Source organism: Acinonyx jubatus, chromosome E1 (assembly GCF_027475565.1).
Source record: "Acinonyx jubatus isolate Ajub_Pintada_27869175 chromosome E1, VMU_Ajub_asm_v1.0, whole genome shotgun sequence".
Taxonomy (NCBI): Eukaryota; Metazoa; Chordata; class Mammalia; order Carnivora; family Felidae; genus Acinonyx; species Acinonyx jubatus.
In genome coordinates, this window is record NC_069397.1 from 16,455,322 (window position 1) to 16,478,819 (window position 23,498).

The window sequence follows — 23,498 nt, forward strand, 5'->3', positions numbered from 1 at the left end:
CACCCAAAAAACAAATAATCCAGTGAAGAAATGGGCAAAAGACATGAATAGACACTTCAAAGTTTATTGAAGATAGATAACCAGATGGCCAAAGAAAATATCCAGATGGCCAACCGACACATGAAAAAATGCTCAACATCACTCATCATTAGGGAAATATAAATTAAAACCACAATGAGATACCACCTCACACCTGTCAGAATGGCTAGAATTAACAACTCAGGAAACAACAAATGTTGGCAAGGATGAGGAGAAAGGGGAACATTCTTTCACTGTTGGTGGGAGTGCAAACTGGTGCAGACATTCTGGAAACCAGTGTGGAGGTTTCTCAAAAAATTAAAAATAGAACTACCCTACGACCCAGGAATTGCACTACTAGGTATCTATCAAAGGGATATAGGTGTGCTTTTTCGAAGGGGCACATGCCCCCCAGTGTTTACAGCAGTGCTATCGACAATAGCCAAAGTATGGAAAGAACCCAAATGTCCATGGTCGAATGAAGGCATAAAGAAGATGTGGTATCAGTGATCAAAAAGAATGAAATTTTGCCATTTGCAACAACATGGATGGAACTAGAACGTATTATGCTGAGCGAAATGAGTCAATCAGAGAAAGACAAATATCATATGATTTCACTCATATGAGGAATTTAAGATACAAAACAGATGAACATAAGGGAAAGGAAGCAAAAATAATAATATAAAAACAGGGAGGGGGACAACACATAAGAGACTCTTATACAGAGAACAAACAGAGGGTAACTGGAGGGGTTGTGGGAGGGCGATAGGCTAAATGGGTAAGGGGCATTTAGAAATCTACTCCTGAAATCATTGTTGCACTATATGCTAACTAACTTGGATGTAAATGTGAAAATAAATAAATTATTAAAATATAAATAAATATATATTTATTTTTATGTTTTTATATTATTTATTATTATATTATATATGTAATATATGTTATTATATATTATATAATTATTATATATTAGAATTATATTATATTAAATTATATTTAAATTAAATTAAAATTAATTAAAATATATTAAATATATTATTATATTATTTTACATATATATGTATATTAAGTATATTATGTATATTTAAGTATAGGCATGCCAGAAGACATTCAGAGGAAAATATGAAGATTTAGGAAGAGAATCAGAGTGTCTTATTTGTTTGTTGTTGTTCTTAGTTTGTTTTTTCAGATCTGGAAGAGAGCTAGATGTTATCTAGACCAGGGGTCAGCAAACCAAGCCTAGTGCCCAAATCTGGTCTGCTGCCTGGTATTTTATCACTCAAAAGCTAAGATGGGCTGTTACATTTTAAAATAGTTTTTAAAAATCAAAATAAGAATAATGTGTTGTAGAATGGTAGAAAATCTATGAAATTCACATTTGGTATTCATAAATAAAGTTTTCTTGGAATATAGCCATGCTTACTCATTTACCTATTGTGTATAGCTACTTTTGTACTACAACAGCAAAATTGAGTAGTTGTGACTAAAGTTTCCAGGCAAAAAGCTTTTAATTTTTATGTAATCAAATTTATCAATAATTTCACAATTTTGGAGTGCCTGGGTGGCTCAGTCAGTTAAATGTCTGACTTCAGCTCAGGTCATGATCTCACAGTCCGTAGGTTCGAGCTCTGCATCAGGCTCTGTGCTGACAGCTTGGAGCCTGGAGCCTGCTTTGGCTTCTATGTCTCCCTCTCTCTCTGCTCTTCCCCCACTTATGCTCTCTCTCTTTCTCTCAATAATAAATAAACATTAAAAAAATAATTTCACAATTTTGAGTCGTGGTGAAAAAGGTTTTTCTCTGGTAATAAAGGGATTTAACCCCTGGTTTCTTCTAGTTTTTGTATGGTTTCATTTTTCACTTAGTAGGATACATATACTTAGTAGGATATGTTCTATGGATAAAAAAGCTGCAAATAAATCTAAAACATCATTTAGTAGGGACGCCTGGCTGGTTCAGTCCGTTAAGTGTCCAACTTCAGCTCAGGTCATGATCTCGTGGATTGTGGGTTTGAGCCCCACGTCAGGCTCTGTGCTAATGGCTCAGAGCCTGGAGCCTGCATCAGATTCTGTATTTCCCTCTCTCTGTGCCCTTACCCCACTCTCTGCCCTTACTCCACTCTCTCTTTCTCTCTCTCAAAAATAAATAATAAACATTAAAAAACATTTTTAAACATCATTTAGTAGCTCTATTATTAGTAGGATTATTACCATTGTTATTTTTAAGTTATTTTACGTAAATTGTAGGATAAGACAACTAATTCTGTCAATGTTGTTAGGAGCCAAGATTGTCAGTAAGAAAAAAAAAGAGAGCTACAAATGTAAACTCAAGGATAGGTAAAAAAAAAAAAAAAAAAAACAAACAACAACAACAACAACAACCCTGCAATATTATATTTGATATGAAATGATCAGTATTTACTCATTATTTAAAAAAATTATACTTGTTAACCCTAAAAGAGCCTAAAGCAATATGATATAATATTTTTGAGCATTCCTAGCTCTCAGATGAGTGATCCCCATTAAAAGGAACTAAGAATCCTTTTAAAAAATGCATGAAGCTTCCAAAGACTAAAGGAGTAATGTTGGAAGAACACAGGGGCCAAAGTTGGGTCAAGCTGAGGATCAAGTCGGTAAAGTGTCTGACTTCAGCTCAAGTCATGATCTCATGGTCCATGAGTTCAAGCCCCATGTGGGGCTCTGTGCTGACACCTCAGAGCCTGGAGCCTGGTTCAGCTTCTGTGTCTCCCTCTCTCTCTGCCCTTCCTGCACTTGATCTCTGTCTGTCTGTCTGTCTCTCTCTCTGTCTCAAAAGTAAATAAACATCAAAACAAAATAAAAAATTAACTATAACGGATTAAAATACATTGAATATATATTAAAATCAATGTGTCCATTATGATACTCAAAAGGAAACTTTCCCCCAAAAGGGAAAACAATCTTTCAAATTTGCCCCTCCAGGTGACTATTGATAGATAAATAGGTAGACACATAGATACACAGAGATACAATATACAATACTCTGAAAATCTGTAATTAAAAGGAAAGAATTAAACATTAATTTTGTCTTACTAGTAGGAAGCATATTTCAATGTAACCAAATACATAGCAATCAAATGTGATTTATTGTAGGGATTCCAATGGCTCAAAATTAGGAAACCTATTAATAAAATTCATCATTAACAGGTCTAGGGTGAAAATCAAATGATTATCTTCACAGGTGTTGAAAAAGTGTTTGACAAAATTAACAGTCTTGAGCTTTAAAAATCACTCTATAAAGGAGTTAGAAAGAGAAGAACAATCAAAACACAAACCCAGCAAAAGGAAGGAAATAATAAAGATTGGAGCAGAAATAAATAATATAGAAGCTAAAAAAAGAAAAAGAAAAGCTTTTCTTTTCTCTGCCATAATGGTGTGTGCAGTTGAGTGTTCTTTCCATATCTTCTCACAAGACTTTCAGGATCAAGCAATTCTTGGCCAAGAAACAACGCAGAATCTTCCCATTCTTCAGTGGAATCAGATGAAAACTGGTAATAAAATCATGTACAACTTCAAGAGGACGCATTGGAGAATAACCAAGCTGGGACTATAAGGGATCACACATGAGATGGCACACATATTTATGCTACATGAAGGGCATGTACTTGTATCTTGGGACTCTGTAAACATTGCTGCTACCTAAACAACAGACGTGTTTTATCCAGGGAAATGAATTTCTCTTACTATGCTTCAGTAGGTTGCTTCGGTAATAAATATGTGAGACCTCGGTTTGAAAAAATAAATGAATTTTTTAAAATTTAAAAACAATATAACAGATGAAACCAGGAGCTGGTTCTTTGAAAAGGTCAACAAAATTGGGGGTGGGAGAGGAGTTAAGATGGTAGAGCAGTATGGAAACTCTGAGCTTGTCTCATCCCTGAAATGCAGCTAGTCAGCACAAAACCATTTGAACACCTAGGATATTGACCTGAGGACTAACACAACAATCTGCATAACTTGAGCCACAGAACTTGGCAGGTACACGGTACAGAGAGGTAAATTGTGGGAGAGAAAAGCTGTGGAGTGTAGGGAGCCATTTTTGTGGAGAGAGGGCAGAGAGAGAGAGAATTGAGGAGAGTGCAGCACAACAGTGTCATGCAGGAAAAGCACTCTCCCCAAAAGTAGCTGGAGAGAAAGAGAGAGAAAGAGTGAAAACACTCACAGGAGACTGAACAAGAAATCTGTGCCCTAAAACCTTTGATGGGGAGAAAAGAGAGGGTTTCAATACTACCTGGATTCTATAAACAGTGGAGCACAGAGTCTGAAGGTTGGGAGCTCAGTGCCTGGTGGTGCTCTGGTGAGGAAGTAGGGTGAATCCCCAGGAGCAGGCAGTGTGGTCTGCGGGGGTCCATGTGCCACATGGGGAGGAGTGGTTCCCCTGCTTGGAGTGAATTTGGTAGAGAGGATACAGCCACCCTGTGGGCAAAGGTCCCAGCAGACAACAGAGAGCAGCCACATTTGCTGGTATTGGAAGATGCCAGAGTGTGGTGAAACCTGGCACTGGCTGTGTGTTGTGATTTACCATACTCTCTGAAACTCTGCTGCTGTGTGATCACATGAACGTTTTCTGGGGCAAGCCAGCATCCTGCCATTGCTCAGTGAGACCCTCCCTCAAAGAGCTGGCTCATGTCCAAGCCACAGGGGTCTCTGAAGTGTGGGGTTTTGAAACACTTCCCCATCTGAGATAAAACTCTGGAGGGAGGTGTCACCTGGCTGGTGACAGCTTGGACACAGATAGGGTAGAGGTGGGGAATGGATGGAGGCCTGAGACAAAGGAGGGGTGCTTGATCTTGGGTCAGTGAGAATGTCAAATTCCTGCACCAGAGACTTTGGGGTTGGCTGAAGCCATTTCTACTTCTGTGCATGCACATGCCTACTGCGCTGATCCACCCCAGTAAGCTAAGCAGCGCCACCTAGTGGAGAACAGAGCCATTACACTAAGTACCACTCCACTGTGCCCTCCAAGCACATTCCCCACAAGACCAGCACAAGTCACTCCACCTGCTTAGTGTATGGACTATAGAGGGCTTCATATCAGTTCTAGAGGAAACTAGATATAACTTCATTTGGGTTTCATTCTGTTTCCTGGTTCAGTTATTTGTTCGTTTTCTTTGCTTCTGTTTTTGCTTAAATTGTTTTTTTTTTTCTTTATTTTCTTTCTCTTTCTTGGATTCAGAAAGAACATATTATTTTTTATTTATTTTATTTTATTTTTTATTTTAAAAAATTTTTATTCTATTTTCTTTATTTCATTTTATTCTATGTATTTTTTTAATTTTTAAAAATTTTCTTAACTTTTTTCTTACCTTTCCCTTTTTTCTCTATTCTATCAAGCTTCTTTCAACAAGCAGATGGAAACACACCTAGGGTCTAGCTACCTTTATTTGATTTATTTGTTTTGTTTTTTAGCTTTATTTTTTATTTTATTAATTCTTCTGCCCTCCAGAATGACAAGAAGAAAGAATTCACCCCAATAGAAAGAATAGGAAGAAATGATGGCAAAAAATTTAATGAACACAGATATAAGTAAGATGTCTAAACTAGAATTTAAAACCACAATTATAAGAATACTAGATAGGGTTGAAAAAAGAATAGAATATACCATATAATCCCTTTCTACAGAAATAAAATAACTAAAATCAAGGGAGGCCAAAATTAAAAATGGAATAACCAAGACCAGTCTTGAATAGATGTTGTGTAAGCAAGGATGGATGAGGCAGAGAAGCGAATCAGTGATATAGAAGATAAAATTATGGAGAATAATGAGACAGAAAAAAAGAGGGGAAAAAAGGCAAAAGATTACAATACAAAACTTAGAGAACTCAGTACTTATTAAAAAGGAATAACACCCATGGGGTGCCTGGGTGGCTCAGTTAGTTAAGCGTCTGACTTCAGTTCAGGTCATGATCTCACAGTTCGTTAGTTTGAGCCCCGCATCTGAGCCTGGAGCCTGCTTCGGATTCTGTGTCCCTGTCTCGCTCTGCCCCTCCCCTATTCATGCTCTCTCATTCTCTCTCTGTCAAGAATAAACATTAAAAAAAAATTTTTTTTTTAAGGAATAACATCAGAATCATAGGAGTCCCAGAACATGAAGAGAGAGAGAGAAAAAGTGGCAGAAGGCTTATGTGAGCAAATTATAGCAGAAAACTTTCCTAATCCGGGGGAGGACACAGACATCAAAATCCAAGAAGCACAGAAAACGCTCATTAGATTCAACAAAAACTGACCATCATCAAGGTGTATCATTGTCAATTCACAAAATACACAGGCAATGAAAGAATATGAAAGCAGCAAGGAGAAAAAAGTCCTTAACCTACAAGGGAAGACAGATCTTGTTCACAACAGATCTGTCCACAGAAACTTGGCAGGCCAGAAAGGAATGTCAGGATATATTCAACATGCTGAATCAGAAAAATATGCAGCCAAGAATTCTTTACCCAGGAAGACTGTCATTCAAAATAGAAGGAGAGATAAAGAGTTTCCTAGACAAGCAAAAACTAAAGGAGTTGTGACCACTAAACCAGCCCTGCAAGAAATTTTAAAGGGGAGACTTTGAGTGGAGAAAAGACAAAACAAAACAAAAGAGACCAAAAGCAACAAAGACTAGAAAGGACTGAGAACATCACCAGAAACAGCAACTCTACAGGTAACACAATTTCACTATATTCATATCTTTCAGTACTCACTCTAAATGCAATCGATCAAAAGACATATGATATTAGAAGGGATAAGAAAATAAGACTCATCTATATGCTGCTTACAAGAGACTCACTTTAGGGATGCCTGGGTGGCTCACTCGGTTAAGCATCTGACTTTGGCTGAGGTCATGATCTCATGGTTCATGAGTTTGTGCTCCACATCAGGCTCTGTGCTGACACCTTAGAGCCTGGAACCTGCTTTGGATTCTGTGTCTCCCTCTCCCTCTGCCCTCCTTTGCTCATGCTCTGTCTCTCCCTCTTTCAAAAATAAATAAAAAAAATTTTAAAGAGACTCATTTTACACCTAAAGACACCTATAGATTCAAAGTAAGGGGATAGAGAACCATCTATCATTCTAATGGACATCAAAAGAAAGCCAGAGTTGCCATACTTATATCAGACAGACTAGATTTTAAAATAAAGACTAACATGAGATGAAGAAGGGCATTATATCATAATTAAGGGGTCTATCCACCAAGAAGATCTAACAACTGTAAATACTTATGCCCCCAACTTGAGGTCCCCAAATATATAAATCAATTAATCACAAACATGAAGAAACTCTTCAATAATAATATCATAATAGTAGGGGATTTCAACACCCCACTTACAGCAATGTACAGATCATCTAAACACAAAATCAACAAAGGAAACAATGGCTTTGAATGACACACTGGACCAGATGGACTTAACAGATATATTCAGAACATTTCATCCTAAAGCAGCAGAATACACAGTCTTCCTGAGTGCACATGGAAAATTCTCCATCATAAATCACATACTGGTTCACAAATCAGCCCTCAACAAGTACAAAAAGATTAAGATCATACCATTCATATTTTCTAAACACAACACTATGAAACTTGAAATCAACCACAAGAAAAAATTTGGATAGACCATGAATACCTGGAGATTATAGAACATCCTACTAAAGAATGAATGGGTTAACAAGAAATTAAAGAGGAAATTAAAAAGTACATGGAAGCCAATGAAAATTAAGACAGGACAGCCCAAAACCTCTGGGATGCAGCAAAGGCGGTCATAAGAGGGTGGTGTATAGCAATCTAGGCCTTCTTAAAGAAGGCCTACACAACCTAAAGTTACACCTAAAAGAGGTGGGAAAAGAACAGAAAATAAAGCCCAAAACCAGCAGAAGAAGGGAAATAATAAAGATAAGAGCAGAAATCAATCATATAAAACAAAACAAAACAATAGAACAGATCAATGAAACCAGGAGCTGGTTCTTTGAAAGAATTAACAAAATTGATAATTCCCTAGCCAGATTAATCAAAAAGAAAAAGGAAAGAACCCAAATAAATAAAATCACAAATAAAAGAGGATAGATCACAACAAACACCACAGAAATACAAACAATAAAAAGAGAATATTATGCACAATTATAGACCAACAAATTGGGAAATCTAGAAGAAATGGACATATTGCTAGAAACATATAAACTACCAAAACTGAAACAGGAAGAAATAGACCATTTGAACAGACTCATAACCAGTAAAGAAATCGAATCAGTAATCAAAAATCTCCCAACAAACAAAAGTCGAGGGCCAGATGGCTTTCCATGGGAATTCTACCAAACATTTAAAGAAGAGTCAACACCTAATTCTTTTGAAACTGTTCCAAAAAGTAGAAATGGAAGGAAAACTTCCAAATTCATTCTATGAGGCCAGCAATACCTTGATTCCAAAACCAGATAAAGACCTCACTACAAAGGAGAATTACAGAACAATTTCCCTGATGAACATGCATGCAAAAATTCTCAACAAGATACTACAAACCAGATCCAGCAATACATTAAAAGAATTATTCACCATAATCAACTGGGATTTTATTCCTGGGATGCAGGGCTGGTTCAATATCTGTAAATCAATGTGATACATCACATTAATAAAAAAAAAGAAAAGGATAAGAATCACATGATCCTCTCAATAGATGAAGGAAAAGCATTTAAACAAAATACAGCATCCTTTCTTGAAAAAAACCCTCAAGAAAGTAGGGATAGAAGGATCGTACCTCAAGATCATAAAGGCCATATATGAAAGACCCGTCACTAATACCATCCTCAATGGAGAAAACCTGAGAGCTTTCCCCCTAAGGTCAAGAACATGACAAGGATGTCCACTCTCACCACTACTATTCAACATAGTGTTGGAAGTCCTAGCCTCAGCAATCAGACAATGCAAAGAAATAAAAGGCATCCATATCAGCAAGGAGGAAGTCAAACTTTTACTCTTTACAGATGACATGATACTGTATGTGGAAAACCCAAAATACTCCACCAAAAAACTGCAAAAACTGATCCATGAATTCAGCAAATCACAGGATATAAAATCAACATACAGAAATCAGTTGCATTTATATACACCAATAATGAAACAGCAGAAAAAGAAATCAAGGACTCGATCCCAGTTACAATTGCACCAAAAACCATTAGATACCTAGGAATAACCCTAACAAAAGAGGTAAAAGGTCTATACACTGAAAACTATAAAAAGCTTATGAAAGAAATTGAAGAAGACACAAAGAAATGGAACAACATTCCATGCTCATGGATTGGAAAAACAAATATTGTTAAAATATTGATACCACCTAAAGCTATCTACATGCAATTCAATGCAATCCCTATCAAAATAACACTAGCATTCTTCACAGAGCTAGAGCAAACAATCTTAAAATTTGTATGCAACCAGAAAAGACCCAGAATAGCCAAAGCAATCCTGAAAAAGAAAACCAAAGCTGGAGGCACCACAATTCCAGACTTTAAGCTGTATTACAAAGCTGTAATCATCAGTACAGTATGGTACTGGCACAAAATCAGACACATAAATCAATGGAACAGGATAGAGAATCCAGAAATGGACCACAAATATATGGCCAACTAATCTTTGACAAAGCGGGAAAGAATATCCAATGGAAAAAAGACAGCCTCTTTAGCAAATGATGTTGGGAAAACTGGACAGCCACATGCAGAATGAACCCAGACCACTTTCTTACACCATACACAAAAATAACTCCAAATGGATGAAAGACCTAAATGTAAGACAGGAAACCATCAAAATCCTTGAGGAGAAAACAGGAAGCAATCTCTTTGATCTCAGCCACAGCAACTTCTTACTCAACATGTCTCCAGAGGCAAGGGAAATAAAAGCAAAAATGAACCATTGGGACCTCATCAAGATAAAAAGCTTCTGCACAGCAAAGGAAACAATCAGCAAAACTAAAAGGCAAACGACGGAATGAGAGAAGATATTTGCAAATGACATATCAGATAAAGGGTTAGTATCCAAAATCTATAAAGAACTTCTCAAACTCAACACCCAAAAAAACAACCCAGTTAAGAAATAGGTGGAAGACATGAATAGACACTTTTCCAAAGAAGATATCCAGATGGCTAACAGACACATGAAAAGATGCTCAATATCACTCATCATCGGGGAAATAAAAATCAGAACCACAATGAGATACCACCTCACACCTGTCAGAATGACTGAAATTAACAACTCGGAAACAACAAATGTTGGTGAGGATGCAGAAAAAGCGGAACCCTTTTTCACTGCTGGTGGGTATGCAAACTGGTGCAGCCACTCTGGAAAACAGTATGGAGGTTCCTCAAAAAGTTGAAAATAGAACTAGCCTATGACCTATAGACCTATCGACCTATGACCTATAGAACTAGCCTATAACCCATCAATTACACTACTAGGTATTTACCCAAAGGATACAAGAATGCTGATTCAAAGGAGCACATGCACCCCAATGTTTATAGCAGCACTATCAACAATAGCCAAAGTATGGAGAGAGCCCAAATGTCCATTGAATGATGAGTGGATAAAGAAGATATGGTGTGTATGTGTATATATATATATATATATATATATATATATATATATATATATATAATGAAATATTACTCAGTGATCAAAAAGAATGAAATCTTGCCATTTGCAACAACATGGGTGGAATTGGAGGGTAAAATGCTAAGCAAAATAAGTCAGAGAGAGACAAACATCATATAATTTCACTCATATGTGTTATTTAAAAAACAAAATAGATGAACCTAGGGGAAAAGAAGCAAAACTAATATAATAACACAGAGAGAGAGAAACCATAAGAGACTCTCAAATACAGAGAACAAACTGAGTTGCTGGAGGCATATTGGGTGCGCGGGTGGGCTAAATGGGTGATGGGCATTAAGAGGGCCACTTGTTGGGGTAAGCATTAGGTGTTATATAAAGTGATGAATAACTAAATTCTATTCTTGAAATCAAAAAAATGTTTTTAATTTTAAAAATAACAATAAAATAGATAAACCCACAGAGATTTTCATAATAAAAAAAGATGTCAACAAAATTGATACTCCTCTCATTTTAAAAAGAGAGGACACAAATAAACAAAATTACTAATGAAAGAGGAGAAATAACAACCAACACCACAGAAATACAAACAATTCTAACAGAATATTATGAAAACCTATTTGTCAACAAATTAGACAACTTGGAAGAAATGGATAAATTCCTAGAAACATAAAACTTACCAAAACCAAAGCAGGAAGAAATGGAAAAATTGAACAGACCAATCACCAGTAATGAAATTGAATCAGTAATCAAAAAACTCTCCCAAAACAAAAGTCCAGAACTAAATGGCATCACAGGTTAATTCTACCAAACGTTTAAAAAGGAGTTAAAGAATATCCAACGAGAACAAGACTGTCTTTTCAACAAATGGTGTTGGGAAAACTAGACAGCAACATGCAAAAGAATGAAACTGGACCGCTTTCTTACACCACGCACAAAAATAAATTCAAAATGGATTTAAACCCTAAATGTGAGACCTAGAAATCATAAAAATCCTAGAAGAGAGCACAGGCCATAACTTCTTTGACATCAACTGTAGCAACTTCTTTCTAGATATGTCTCCTGAGGCACGGGAAACAACAACAACAAAAAATACACTAAAAAAGCTTCTACACAACAAAGGAAACAATCAACAAAACTAAAAGGCAACCTATGGAATGGGAGAAGATATTTGCAAGTGACATATCCAATAAAGAGTTAATATCCAAAATACATAAAGAACTTATAAAACTCAACACCTAAAAAATAAATAATACAATTAAAAAATGGGCAGAAGACGTGACCAGACATTTCTCCAAAGAAGATATCTAGATGGCCAACAGACACAAGAAAAGATGCTCACCATCACTCATCATCATGGAAATGCAAATTAAAACTACAATGAGATATCACCTCACACCTGTCACAATGGCTAAAATTAACAACACCAGAAACAACAGGATATGGAAACAATGAGGATATGGAGAAAAGGAAACCTGTGTGCACTGTTGGTGGGAATGCAAACTAGTGCAGCCACTGTAGAAAACAGTATAGAGGTTCCTCAAAAAGTGAGAGATAGAACTACCCTACAACTCTCAAATTACACTACTGAGTATTTACCCAAAGAATACAGAAACCCTAATTCAAAGGGATACATGCACCCCAATGTCTATTGCGGTATTATTTGCAATAGCCAAATTATGGAAGCAGCCCAAGCATCCATCAATTGATGAATGGATAAAGAAGATGTGTTATATATATAGAATGAAATATTCTTCAGCCATAAAAAAGAATGAAATCTTGCCATTTGCAATGATGTTGATAGAGCTAGAGAGTATAGTGCTAAGCAAAATAAGTCAGTGGGAGAAGGACATATTCCATATGATCTCACTCATATGTGGAATTTAAGAGAAAAATAAGCAAAGAAAAAAGAGAGAGAGAGAGAGACAAACCAAGAAACAGACTCTTAACTATAGAGAACAAATTAATAGTTACCAGAGGGGAGGTAGATACACTTATAAATAATAAAATAAAAATAAAATAAAATAAAAAAATCACTCTATAATGTAGGAATTAGGCACACTTTTCTAATGTAATAAAATATATCTTTTTTGGATCCAAATGGAGTAGAGTTATGACATTAATATATAGTTTTAAAAAACTGTTCATGGTGAGGTACTGATATAAAAATCATCCTTACCAAAGTCATAAACAAGACAAGGATGCCCATATCATCACAATTATTTAACATTGTATTGAAAATAATAGCCAACATAACAAGCTAAGAGGAAGATATTACATGTATACAAGTATAAAAATTGGAAAAGAAGGAAAACTCCTATTATTTGCAGATAATATGGTTGCCTCACTAGAAAACCCAAATAATCAACTAAAATTATTCTATAAACAGTTATACTCAGTAAGGTAGTAGTGTATAAAAATATACAGAATTTAATAGATATAAATAGAAACTACATATAAATAGAAAATGTAATAAAATAAAAAATTCCCATTTACAATGGGAATAAAAAATAATAAAATAACTAGTAATAAATTTAACAAGAGATGTAAGCCTAAATGAAAAAAACCAAAACTTTAAGACAACAATGATAGATACAAAATAAGATGAGCAAATGAAAAGACATGTGTTTTCAGAAACACATCATTATTAAAGACATTGATTTCCCCTAAGTTAATAAATAAATTTAAACATTTCAATAAACATTCCTATAAGGTTTGTTTTTCTGTTCTTTTTTTTTTTTTCAAGTAGGTGAATCAACCCTAAAGTTCATATTGAAAAGTAAAAACACTAGAGGGGCGCTTGGGTGGCTCAGTCGGTTGAACGTCTGACTTTGGCTCAGGTCATGATCTCACAGCTCGTGGGTTCAAGCCCCATGTCGGGCTCTGTGCTGACAGCTCAGAGCCTGGAGCCTGCTTTGGATTCTGTGTCTCCCTCTCTCCCTGCCCCTCCCCCATTCATACTCTGTCTCTGTCTCAAAAATAAACATTAAAAAAAATTTTTTTTAAGTAAAAACACTAGAATAAAAGAAGAATAAATAATAAGGACCAGCACAGTCAGATTTATTGAAATACAGATCTTCCTTGACTTATGATAAGGTTTTGTCACATAAACCCATCATAAGTTGAAAATATCCTAAGTTGAAAATGCATTTAATACACCTAAACTACCCACCATCACAGCTTAGCCTAAGCCCACCTTAAATGTGCTCAGAACACTTACATTAGTCTACACTTGGGCAAAATCATCTAACACAAAGCCTATCTCATAAAGTGTTGAATATCTTGGGGCACCTGGGTGACTCAGTCAGTTGGGTGTCTAACTCTTGTTTTTGGCTCAGGTCATGATCTGCAGTTTGTGAGTTCGAGCCCCACACTGTCAGTGCAGAGCCTACTTAGGATTCTCTTTCTCTCTCTGTCTCTTTCTCTGCCCCTCCCCTGCTCATGCTCTCTCTCTCTCAAAATAAATAAACTTTAAAAACATATTCATTATCTCATGTAATTGATTGAATACTGTACTGAAAGTGAGTAACAGAATGGTTGTATGGGTACAGAATGGTTATAAGTGTATGTATGTAATGCATGTAATGTAATGTATGTAAGTGTATGATATGTGTGTATGTAACGTATGTTAAGTCTATGATATATATGTATGTAATGTATGTAAGTGTATGATACCATGAAGGGTATCATGGTTACATGGCTGACTGGGAGTTGTGGCTCAGTGCTATTGCCCAGCATCATGAGAGAGCATCATACTGCATATTGCTAGTCCAGGAAAAGATCAAAATTCAAAATTCAAAGTACAGTTTCTACTGAACACATACCACTTACGCACCATTGTAAAGTCAAAAAATCCTAAGTGTAAATTGGGGGCTGTCTGTATACTTAAGAGTCTCAATGATTCAAGCAGTGTGGTGTGGTGCATGAACAGGGAGATAGTCAGAGGGATAGGATAGAAAAACCCAGAAATACACTCCAAAATATACAGGAATTTAGTAATAAAATTTCATCTCAAAACAGTGGGGCAAAATACACTATTCGACAGTTGTTGGGATCACTATGTAACCATTTGGAAAAGCAAAAAGTTGAATTCATATCTACATCTTATATTAGGATAAATTCCATATGGATCAATACTTAAAATGGAAACTAAAATATTAAAACTCCAGAAGAAAACATGGGAGGATTCTTTTAATATCTTGAAATGTAACAATGACTCTAAGTCATAAAATGAAAGTAAATAAATTCAACCACATAGAAATAATATCTTCCGCATGACAAAAGATAAATAAAAACAGAAGAAAATATTTGTAACTCAGATGCTCTTATATAAAGGAAGAAAATTTAGAATCCAAATTTGCATTTGCTTCTGTATGTATAAAGAAACTGGAAAAGAATCCACTGAAAATGAAGAACACTAGTTATTTATGGCAGAGGTGGAGTATTGGGTACAAGGAGGATAAGAATGGATGAGAAACTTTTCACTCTATAACTATTAATACATTTTGAATTTAAACCAGGTGAATATGCTGCCTATCTGAAAAGTTAAATTTTTAAGAAGTCCCTGCTCTCCTGTAACTTACTTTCCAGTGCAGGGAGACAGATGGTAAACAAATAAATATATACTTTGGCTCATAGTAAGATAACTAAATCTGCAAATTCAAGGAATTTATTTAATATGCTTCATTAATCTTCATAGTGCCTCATAAATAGTGAAGCACATACTAGCAGCTCAATAAATACTTTTTGAATATTTAAGTCCCATTTGTATGATTATGTTATTATTCTACTTCCTTTCAATGAAAGGACCTAGATCATCAACTGAAAATATAACAAATTATGGGGAGCCTGGGTGGCTCAGTTAAGCAACTGACTTCAGCTCAGGTTATGATCTCATGGTTTGTAAGTTCAAACCCCACATTGGGCTTTCTGCTGTTAGCGCCTTTCTCTGCGCTTTCTCTGTCCCCTTCTCTCTCTCTCTGCCCCTCCCTTCTCATGCTTGCTCTGTCTCTCTCTCTCAAAAAAAAAAAATTACATATATCAAACTGTACCTGTTGCCAATAGTATTGGGAACATGTATCTTCAGTTCTTCCGTGACATCCCTCATCACCCTCTGATAACCAGACATTCCTGAGTCTTTGATATAATAAGGATTGTTTCTCATTAAATATTCCCCCAAATGATTAATTGGATCAAACTTGGTTGTAATATCAGCTTCTGCCCAAAGTTTCTTCTTTTCCACTTGCATTAACATTTTTTCCACTCCAGGAACTAAGGCGGGTAGAAGTTTGTCAAGCAAATATGCACGAGTTTTAAGTGTCATGTTTTCAGTATTAAACCACTCTTTGGCCAAATTATTCCTAGGGAATTTTTTTTCAGCCTTTTTTTCTAGTTCTTTCTTCAGATTATCCTTATTTATTATTTTCTGCTGCATTGCCTGGGCTCTTGCCTCCACTCTTTCGTAAAAATTTTTCTTCCATGGCTGTTCTAGCTTTGAATTCAGTACATCTGGATCTAAGTTGAAAATCACTTTGGCAGGTTTTCTAACCACAAAATTCTTTGAGACATTAGTGTCAGAGTCCTTTATTAAATCAGTTGAGGCTTTTGTTTGCTCTTCCAAGTGTATTTCTGAGGAGGAAAAAAAAAGTGAAATGTAAGAAATACTAGAAGTAGATTTTAATCTATGTTACTTTAGAATATTATTTTTAAAAAGTTTTTTTTACATCTATTTACATGGTGTATTCAAACACAACTGAACATAACAGAAAATCAGGTAACTGTGACTTTAAGCATAAGGACATTAATTGTTGACTTAATCAGATGTCATTCAGCAGCTCACTGTTTTTCATTAAGTACATAGCCTGCTTCAATTGTTCTTTATTAATTTTTTGTGCTTGTACCTGAGGCTCACGAGATAGCTATTGTAGCTCCCAGCATCCTTTTAAAGGAAGAGATTTGAGAACAAAGGGGATTTTTCCTCTTATGGTTCTGTTTTATTATATAAGAATAGAATACCTCAGACTTGCTACTCTAAGATTTTCCTTTATATTTCATTGGCCTTATTAAGTTGCATGTCTACCCCTAGACCAGTAACTGGTAAAGGGAAAGAGAATTACTATGAATAATTTTGACTAATCATAAGTTATTCCTTCATGTTAGGGGTTAGAACAAGTTCTCTGGGGGCACCTGGGTGGTTCAGTTGGTTAAGCGCCTGACTCTTGGTTTCAGCTCAGGTCATGATCTTACCATGTGCGTGAATTTGGGCTCTGCACTGTGCAGAGCCTGCTTGGGATTCATTCTCTCTCTCTCTCTCTCTCTCTCTCTCTCTCTCTCTCCTCTCTCTTTCAAAATAAATTAATTAATTTAAAAAAAGAACAAGTTCTATGGTATCAAGTGATTTCCACCTGCTACAGAATTGAGGTTTAATTGTCAGGCAAAAAGGTGAGTAAATTTCTGCCGAGTAGGCAGTGAAGAGAGTCTACTCTCTCTTGAAGAGAGGCTTGTTATTTCCAGCCTCTTCCAGATTTTCATTTTAAAAATGCAATATGGGTGCCTGGGTGGCTCAGTCGGTTAAGTGTCCGACTTTGGCCCAGGTCATGATCCCGCACTTCGAGGATTCAGGCCCAGCGTCAGGCTCTATGCTGACAACTTGGAGCCTGGAGCCTGCTTCAGATTCTGTGTCTCCCTCTCTCTCTGCCCCTCCCCTGCTTGCACGCTGTCTCTCTGTCTCCCAAAAATAAATAAATATTTTTTAAAAATGTTTAATGCAATATGGAGTGGGGCACCTGGGTGGCTTAGTTGGTTAAGTGTCCAACTTTGGCTCAGGTCATCATCTCACGGTTCGTGAGTTTGAGCCCTGCATCCGTCTCTGCATTGACAGCGGACAGCCTGCTTTGGATCTTCTGTCTCCCTCTCTCTCTGCTGCTCCCTCTCTCTGCTGCTGCTGCTGCTGCTGCTGCTGCTGCTGCTCTCGCTCTCTCTCTCAAAAATAAATAAACATTTTTTTAAAATCTTTAAATGCAATATGGAGATATTAGACCAAGAGAGTAGAGTAAGAACAGGCACTTACATTCCCTATCTACTAAAATACCTAGAAATGACTAAAAAGTGTGTGTGTGTGTGTGTGTGTGTGTGTGTGTGTGTGTGTGTGATATAAACATGAGAAAACTGTCAATCATGGCAATTATGAAGGGGGTCTTCAGTAGTCAGAACTTTTGAACTTTTCTGAAAAATGTAAGATAGGGAGAATCAGATTGATTGATAAAACTATAGGATTAAAAAAACAAGAGAAAATCACTGTGAAATTGGGGGGCAACTTTGAGGCACCCCAAGTTTAAAGGATGTGGATATGGGTAGCAGGGGAATCACTGACCATTTGTGTACCTTCATCCCCATTTGAGCTAACCATCAGGCATCAGAGGTGTTCACCCCTGTATTGGGACAAGCGGGTTTGGGCTAGAGAGGCAGGATAATGCCTCTACATAGAGACAAAATGAATTGCTGACAGACTTCACTATTTAAAAATAAACAATAATAGTTTATTTTAAAAAAGAAACTAGGGGTGTCTGGGTGGCTCAGTCCATTAAGCATCTGACTTAGGCTCAGGTCATGATCTTTAAAAAAGAAACTAAATGAATCAAAAAAAAGAGAAATCACTTGGGAATGAAAGAGAATTACTGTTGCCAACAAAACCGTCAATACATTGACTTGAAGATCAGAAAATACTGAACAACTAACGAGCAAACTGGAATGCTAAGCCAAAGCAGATAAAAAAGGCAAAGAGAAGGGAGGATAGATCCAGAACTTTTAATATTCATCTTATACAAGTGTTCAATGGAGTGAGTCAAGAGTATAGAGACAAGGAAATATTCAAAGAGATAATGCAAGAAAATCTTGTAACCCTGAAGAAAGAAACAAATCTTGCACTTTAAAAGGCTTACCAAATGGAATTTCTGTTTGGAATGATGAAAAATTGCTGGAACTAGATAGTGGTGATGATTGTACAACATGTGAATTTACTTAATGACACTGAACTGTACACCCCAACATAGTTTAAATGGTAAATTTTATATTATGTGTATTTTATCACAATTTTTTTTTAAAGCACCAAATAATCAATGCAAGATACATGATTAAAATACAAAAGTCTTTTGAGGAAGATGCAGTTGGCACTATAGTAAAGCTCTGGACATCTGGCTCCTGCTCCTGACTCACTGCTGTTGACTGTCTCAGAGGAACAAGTTGATCAGGAAATCCACTGCAGCCATGGCTTTTAAAGATGCTGGGAAGACACCCATGGAACCAGAGGTGGCAATTCACCAAATTAGAATATTCTAACAAACCACAGTGTAATATCTTTGGAGAAGGTATGTGCTGGCTTACTTGATCAGAAGAGCAAAAGTAAAGAATTGCAAAGTGAAAGGACCAGTTCAGATGCCTACCAAAACTTTGAGAATCACTGTAAGAAAAACTCTTTGTGACGAAGGTTCTAAGACTTGGGATCATTTTCAGATGAGGATCCATAAGCAACTCATTGATTTGCACAGGCCTTCTGATATCATTAAACAAATTAGTTCCATCAGTATTGAGCCAGTTGAGGTTGAAGTCACCTTTGCATATGCTTAAATCAACATTTTTAAGAAATTGTTTATCATTTGTTAGATAGATAGATAGATAGATAGATAGATAGATAGATAGATGATAGGGATAGAGATATCCTGGGTACTAGCAATAACTGATTAAAAATATAATTTTTCAAAATTTCTTCTTATAATAGCAACAAAACTTGAAAATATCTAGAGATAAACCTAACAAAAAATGTGTTAAGACCAATATGAAGAAAACTATAAAAATTTTGCACTGGAATAAGGATAGGCATAAGTAAATGTAATAGAATTAAAAGTCCAAGGGCACCTGGGTGGCTCAGTCGGTTGAGTGTCCAACTTTGATTCAGGTCATGATCTCAGAGTTTGTGGGTTTGAGCCCCACATCGGGCTCTGTCCTGACAGCTCAGAGCCTGGAGTCTGCTTTGGATTCTGTGTCTCCCTCTCTCTCTGCCCCTCCCCTACTCATGCTCTGTCTCTCTCTCAAAAATAAACATTAAAAAAATTTTTTGAAAAAGAATTACAAGTCCAGAACTAAACCCATATGTCCATGACCAACTAATTTTCGACAGAGGTGCCAAGGTCATTCAATACGGAAAATTTTTTCTCTTCAGCAAATGATGCCTATAACAACTAGCCATCCACATGGGGAAAAAATTAAGTTGGACCTCTACCTCACATCCTATACAAAAATTAACTAGCTATCCCTAACATACATATAGAGAACATTTTACCCAACAAAGTAGAATTCACATTCTCCTCAAATGCACATGGGATATCCTTCAGATAGACCATATGTTAGGCCATAAAGCAAATCTCAATAAACTTAAAAACACAGATATCACATAAAGCATCTTCTCTGACCAAAGCAGGATGAAGTTAGAAATCAATAACAAAAGAAAACCTGGAAAAATCACAAATCTGTGGTAATTAAAACATACACTCTTAAACACAAATGAGCCAAAGAAGAAATCAGAAGGGAAATAGAGAATTCTTAGAGATGAATGAGAATGAAAACACAACATACCAAAACTTATAGGATGCAGTGAATGCAGTGCTCAAAGGGAAATTTATAGGTGTAAGTGACTACATTAAAAAAAAAAACCATCAAAATCAATAACCTAACTTTATATCTTATGGGACTAAAAAAAGAAGAGCAAAATAAACTCAGAACTGAAGCAGAAGGAAAGAAATAATAAACATTAGAGTGGAGATAAACGAAATAGAGAATAGAGAAACAGGAGAGAAAATCAATAAAATCAGAAGTTAGTTCTTTGGAAAGATCAACATAATTGACAAACCTTTAGCTAGACTGGCAAAGAATAAAAGAGACACAAATAACTAAAACAAAAAATGAAATTGGTGGCTGGGTGGCTCAGTCAGGTGAGTGTCCAATTCTTGATTTGGGCTCAGGTCATGATCCCAGGATTGTAGGATCAAGCCCCATGTCAGACTCTGTGCTGAGCTTGGAGCCTGCTTAAGATTCTCTCTCTCCCTCTCCCTCTGCCCCTCTGTCCCTCTCCCCAACTCATGGGTGCTCTCTCTTCAATAAAATAATTAATTAAGAAATGAAATTGGAAACATTATCACCAATCTCACAGAGATAAAAAGAATAACCTAGAATAAATGGACAAATTCCTTGAAACGCAAAGTTATCTAAACTGACTCAAAAAGAAATAGAAAATCTCAACATACTTTAGCAAGTAAAGAGATTGAATTAGGAATCAAAACTCTGCCAACAAAGAAAAGGTCTGGACAATATTGCTTCGCCAGTGCAATCAAACATTTAAAGAATTAAAATCAATCCTTACCAAGATCTTCCCAAAGAATTGAAGGGGACAGAATAATTTCTAACTCATTCTATGACGCCAGCATTATTCTGATACCAAAAGCAGATAAAGACATCACAAGAAAAGGAAATAGAATGAAGGGGGAAGAAAAAACACATAATCATCTCAATTGATGTAGAAAAGGTATTTGACAGAACCCAACACCATTTCATGATTTAAAAATAATAAAATAAAATGAATAAAATAAAATAAAATAAAATAAACTTCTCAGAAAACTAGGAACAGACGGGAAATTCCTCAAAATAATAAATGATATTTATTTAAAAACCCACAGTTAACATCATACTCAGTGGTGAAAGACTTAATTAAGATCAGGAAAAAGACAAGGATACCCACTTTCACGGCTGCTATTCAACATTGTCCTGGAAGTTCTAGCAGAGATATTAGAGAGATATTAAAAGAAAAAGAAATTAAAAGGCATCCAAGTCAGAAAGAAAAAAAACCCCTATATTTACAGATGAGATGACCCTATATGTAGAATATCTTGAAAAAAAAAGCTACTAGAGCTAATACATGAATTTGGCAAGTTTGCAAGATACAATACCAACACACAAAGTCAGTTGTGTTTCTGTGTTTCTGTGTTTAGGAAAGCAACTCCTTTTTCAGTAGCATCTAAAAGAATTATAGACTTAGGAATAAATCTAACCAAGAGATGGAAGACTTGAATACTGAAAACTACAAACCATTGCTGAAAAAAATTATAGACATACAGAAATGAAAAGAATCCTGTGTTCATGGATAGGAAGATTTAACATGTAAAGATATAAATACTACTCAAAGGGATCTATAGATTCAATGCAATTTTATCAAAATTCCAATTGTCTCTTTCAAAGAAATGGATAAGTTGGTCCTTGTATTCATATGGTGTTGCAAATGACCCTGAATAGCCAAAAGAGTCTTTTTAAAAAGAATAAACTTGGAAGATTCACATTACTCAATTTTGAAACATACTACAAAGCTAAAGTATGGGTGGCTCAGTCGGTTAAGTGTCCAACTTCGGCTCAGGTCATGATCTCGCGGTTCGTGAGTTCAAGCCCCGTGTCAGGCTCTGTGCTGACAGCTCAGAGCCTGGAGCCTGTTTCAGATTCTGTGTCTCCCTCTCTCTCTCTGACCCTTCCCCGTTCATGCTCTGTCTCTCTCTGTCTCAAAAAATAAATAAACGTTAAAAAATTTAAAAATAAATAAATAAATATAAAACAGTATGGTAGAGGCATAAGGACAGACCTAGACCGGATGAATTGAATAGGCAGCCCAGAAATAAATCTACATATATATATATTTATATATGTAAGTAAATATGTGTATGTATATATATTCAATAGGTTCCAAGCCCATTCAATGAGGGAAGAACAGTTTTTCAACAAATGATGCTAGGATAACTGGATATCCCATGCAAAGGAGGTGGAAAGCTGGACCTTTACACCATATACAAAATGAACACAAATTTAATTAAAGATTTAAATTTAGGAGCTGAAACCATAAAACTGTCAGATGAAAACTTGCGGAAAATCTTTATTACACTGGATTTGACAATGACTTCATGGATAGGACATCAAAAGCATACTAAACAAAAGAAAAAATAGATAAGCTGAACTTCATCAAAATTAGTAACTTTACCCATCAAAAGATATAATAAGAAAATTCCTCTTTCTCTGCATCTTTGCCAAAATCTGTTGTTGCCTAAGTTGTTAATGTTAGCCATTCTGACAGGTGTGAGGTGGTTATCTCATTGTGGTTTTCATTTGTATTACCCTGATGATGAGTGATGTTGAGCATGTTTTCATGAGTCTGTTAGCCATCTGGATGTCTTCTTTGGAAAAGTGTCTATTCATGTCTTCCGCCCATTTCTTCACTAGATTATTTGCTTTTTGGGTGTTGAGTTTGATAAGTTCTTTATAGATTTTGGATACTAACCCTCTATCTGATATGTCATTTGCAAATATCTTCTCCCATTCCATCGGTTGCCTTTTAGTTTTGCTAATTGTTTCCGTCTCTGTGCAGAAGTTTTTTATCTTGATGAGGTCCCAATAGTTCATTTTTGCTTTTGTTTCTCTTGCCTCTGGAGACATGTCAAGTAAGCTGTTGCTGTGGCCCAGGTCAAAGAAGCTTTTGCCTGTTTTCTCCTCTAGGATTTTGACGGTTTCCTGTCTTATGTTTAGGTCTTTCATCCATTTTGAATTTATTTTTGTGTATGGTGTATGAAAGTGGTACAGATTCATTCTTCTGCATATCGCTGTCCAACACCATTTGCTGAAGAGACTGTCTTTTTTCCATTGGATATTCTTTCCTCCTTTGTCAAAGATTAGTTGTCCATAACATTTGTGGGTCCATTTCTGGGTCTCTATTCTGTTCCATTGATCTGAGTGTCTGATTTTGTGCCAGTACCATACTCTCTTGATGATTATAGCTCTGTAGTACAGCTTG

The 23,498-nt window shown here is 36.0% G+C and overlaps 1 protein-coding gene and 1 pseudogene across 37 annotated transcripts in view; one reads left to right on the plus strand and one right to left on the minus strand.

The window, feature by feature from the left end:
• The window catches only part of EFCAB5 (EF-hand calcium binding domain 5), a 191,027-nt gene that overhangs the window by 120,557 nt on the left and 46,972 nt on the right, over positions 1 to 23,498 (minus strand). For 31 of the 37 annotated variants that reach the window (XR_008293974.1, XM_053211616.1, XM_053211613.1 and 28 more), the window contains one exon: positions 15,673 to 16,249. The exons of the other annotated variants lie outside the window; for them this stretch is intronic. Coding sequence is in view for 30 of the 31 variants with exons in the window: in XM_053211616.1 (XP_053067591.1) it covers positions 15,673 to 16,249 (577 nt within the window). In the remaining variant the exon portion in view is untranslated. The remainder of the gene's footprint in view (positions 1 to 15,672; positions 16,250 to 23,498) is intronic. 37 annotated transcript variants of the gene reach the window in all.
• On the plus strand, positions 18,887 to 19,405 carry LOC106968714 (40S ribosomal protein S20-like; annotated as a pseudogene).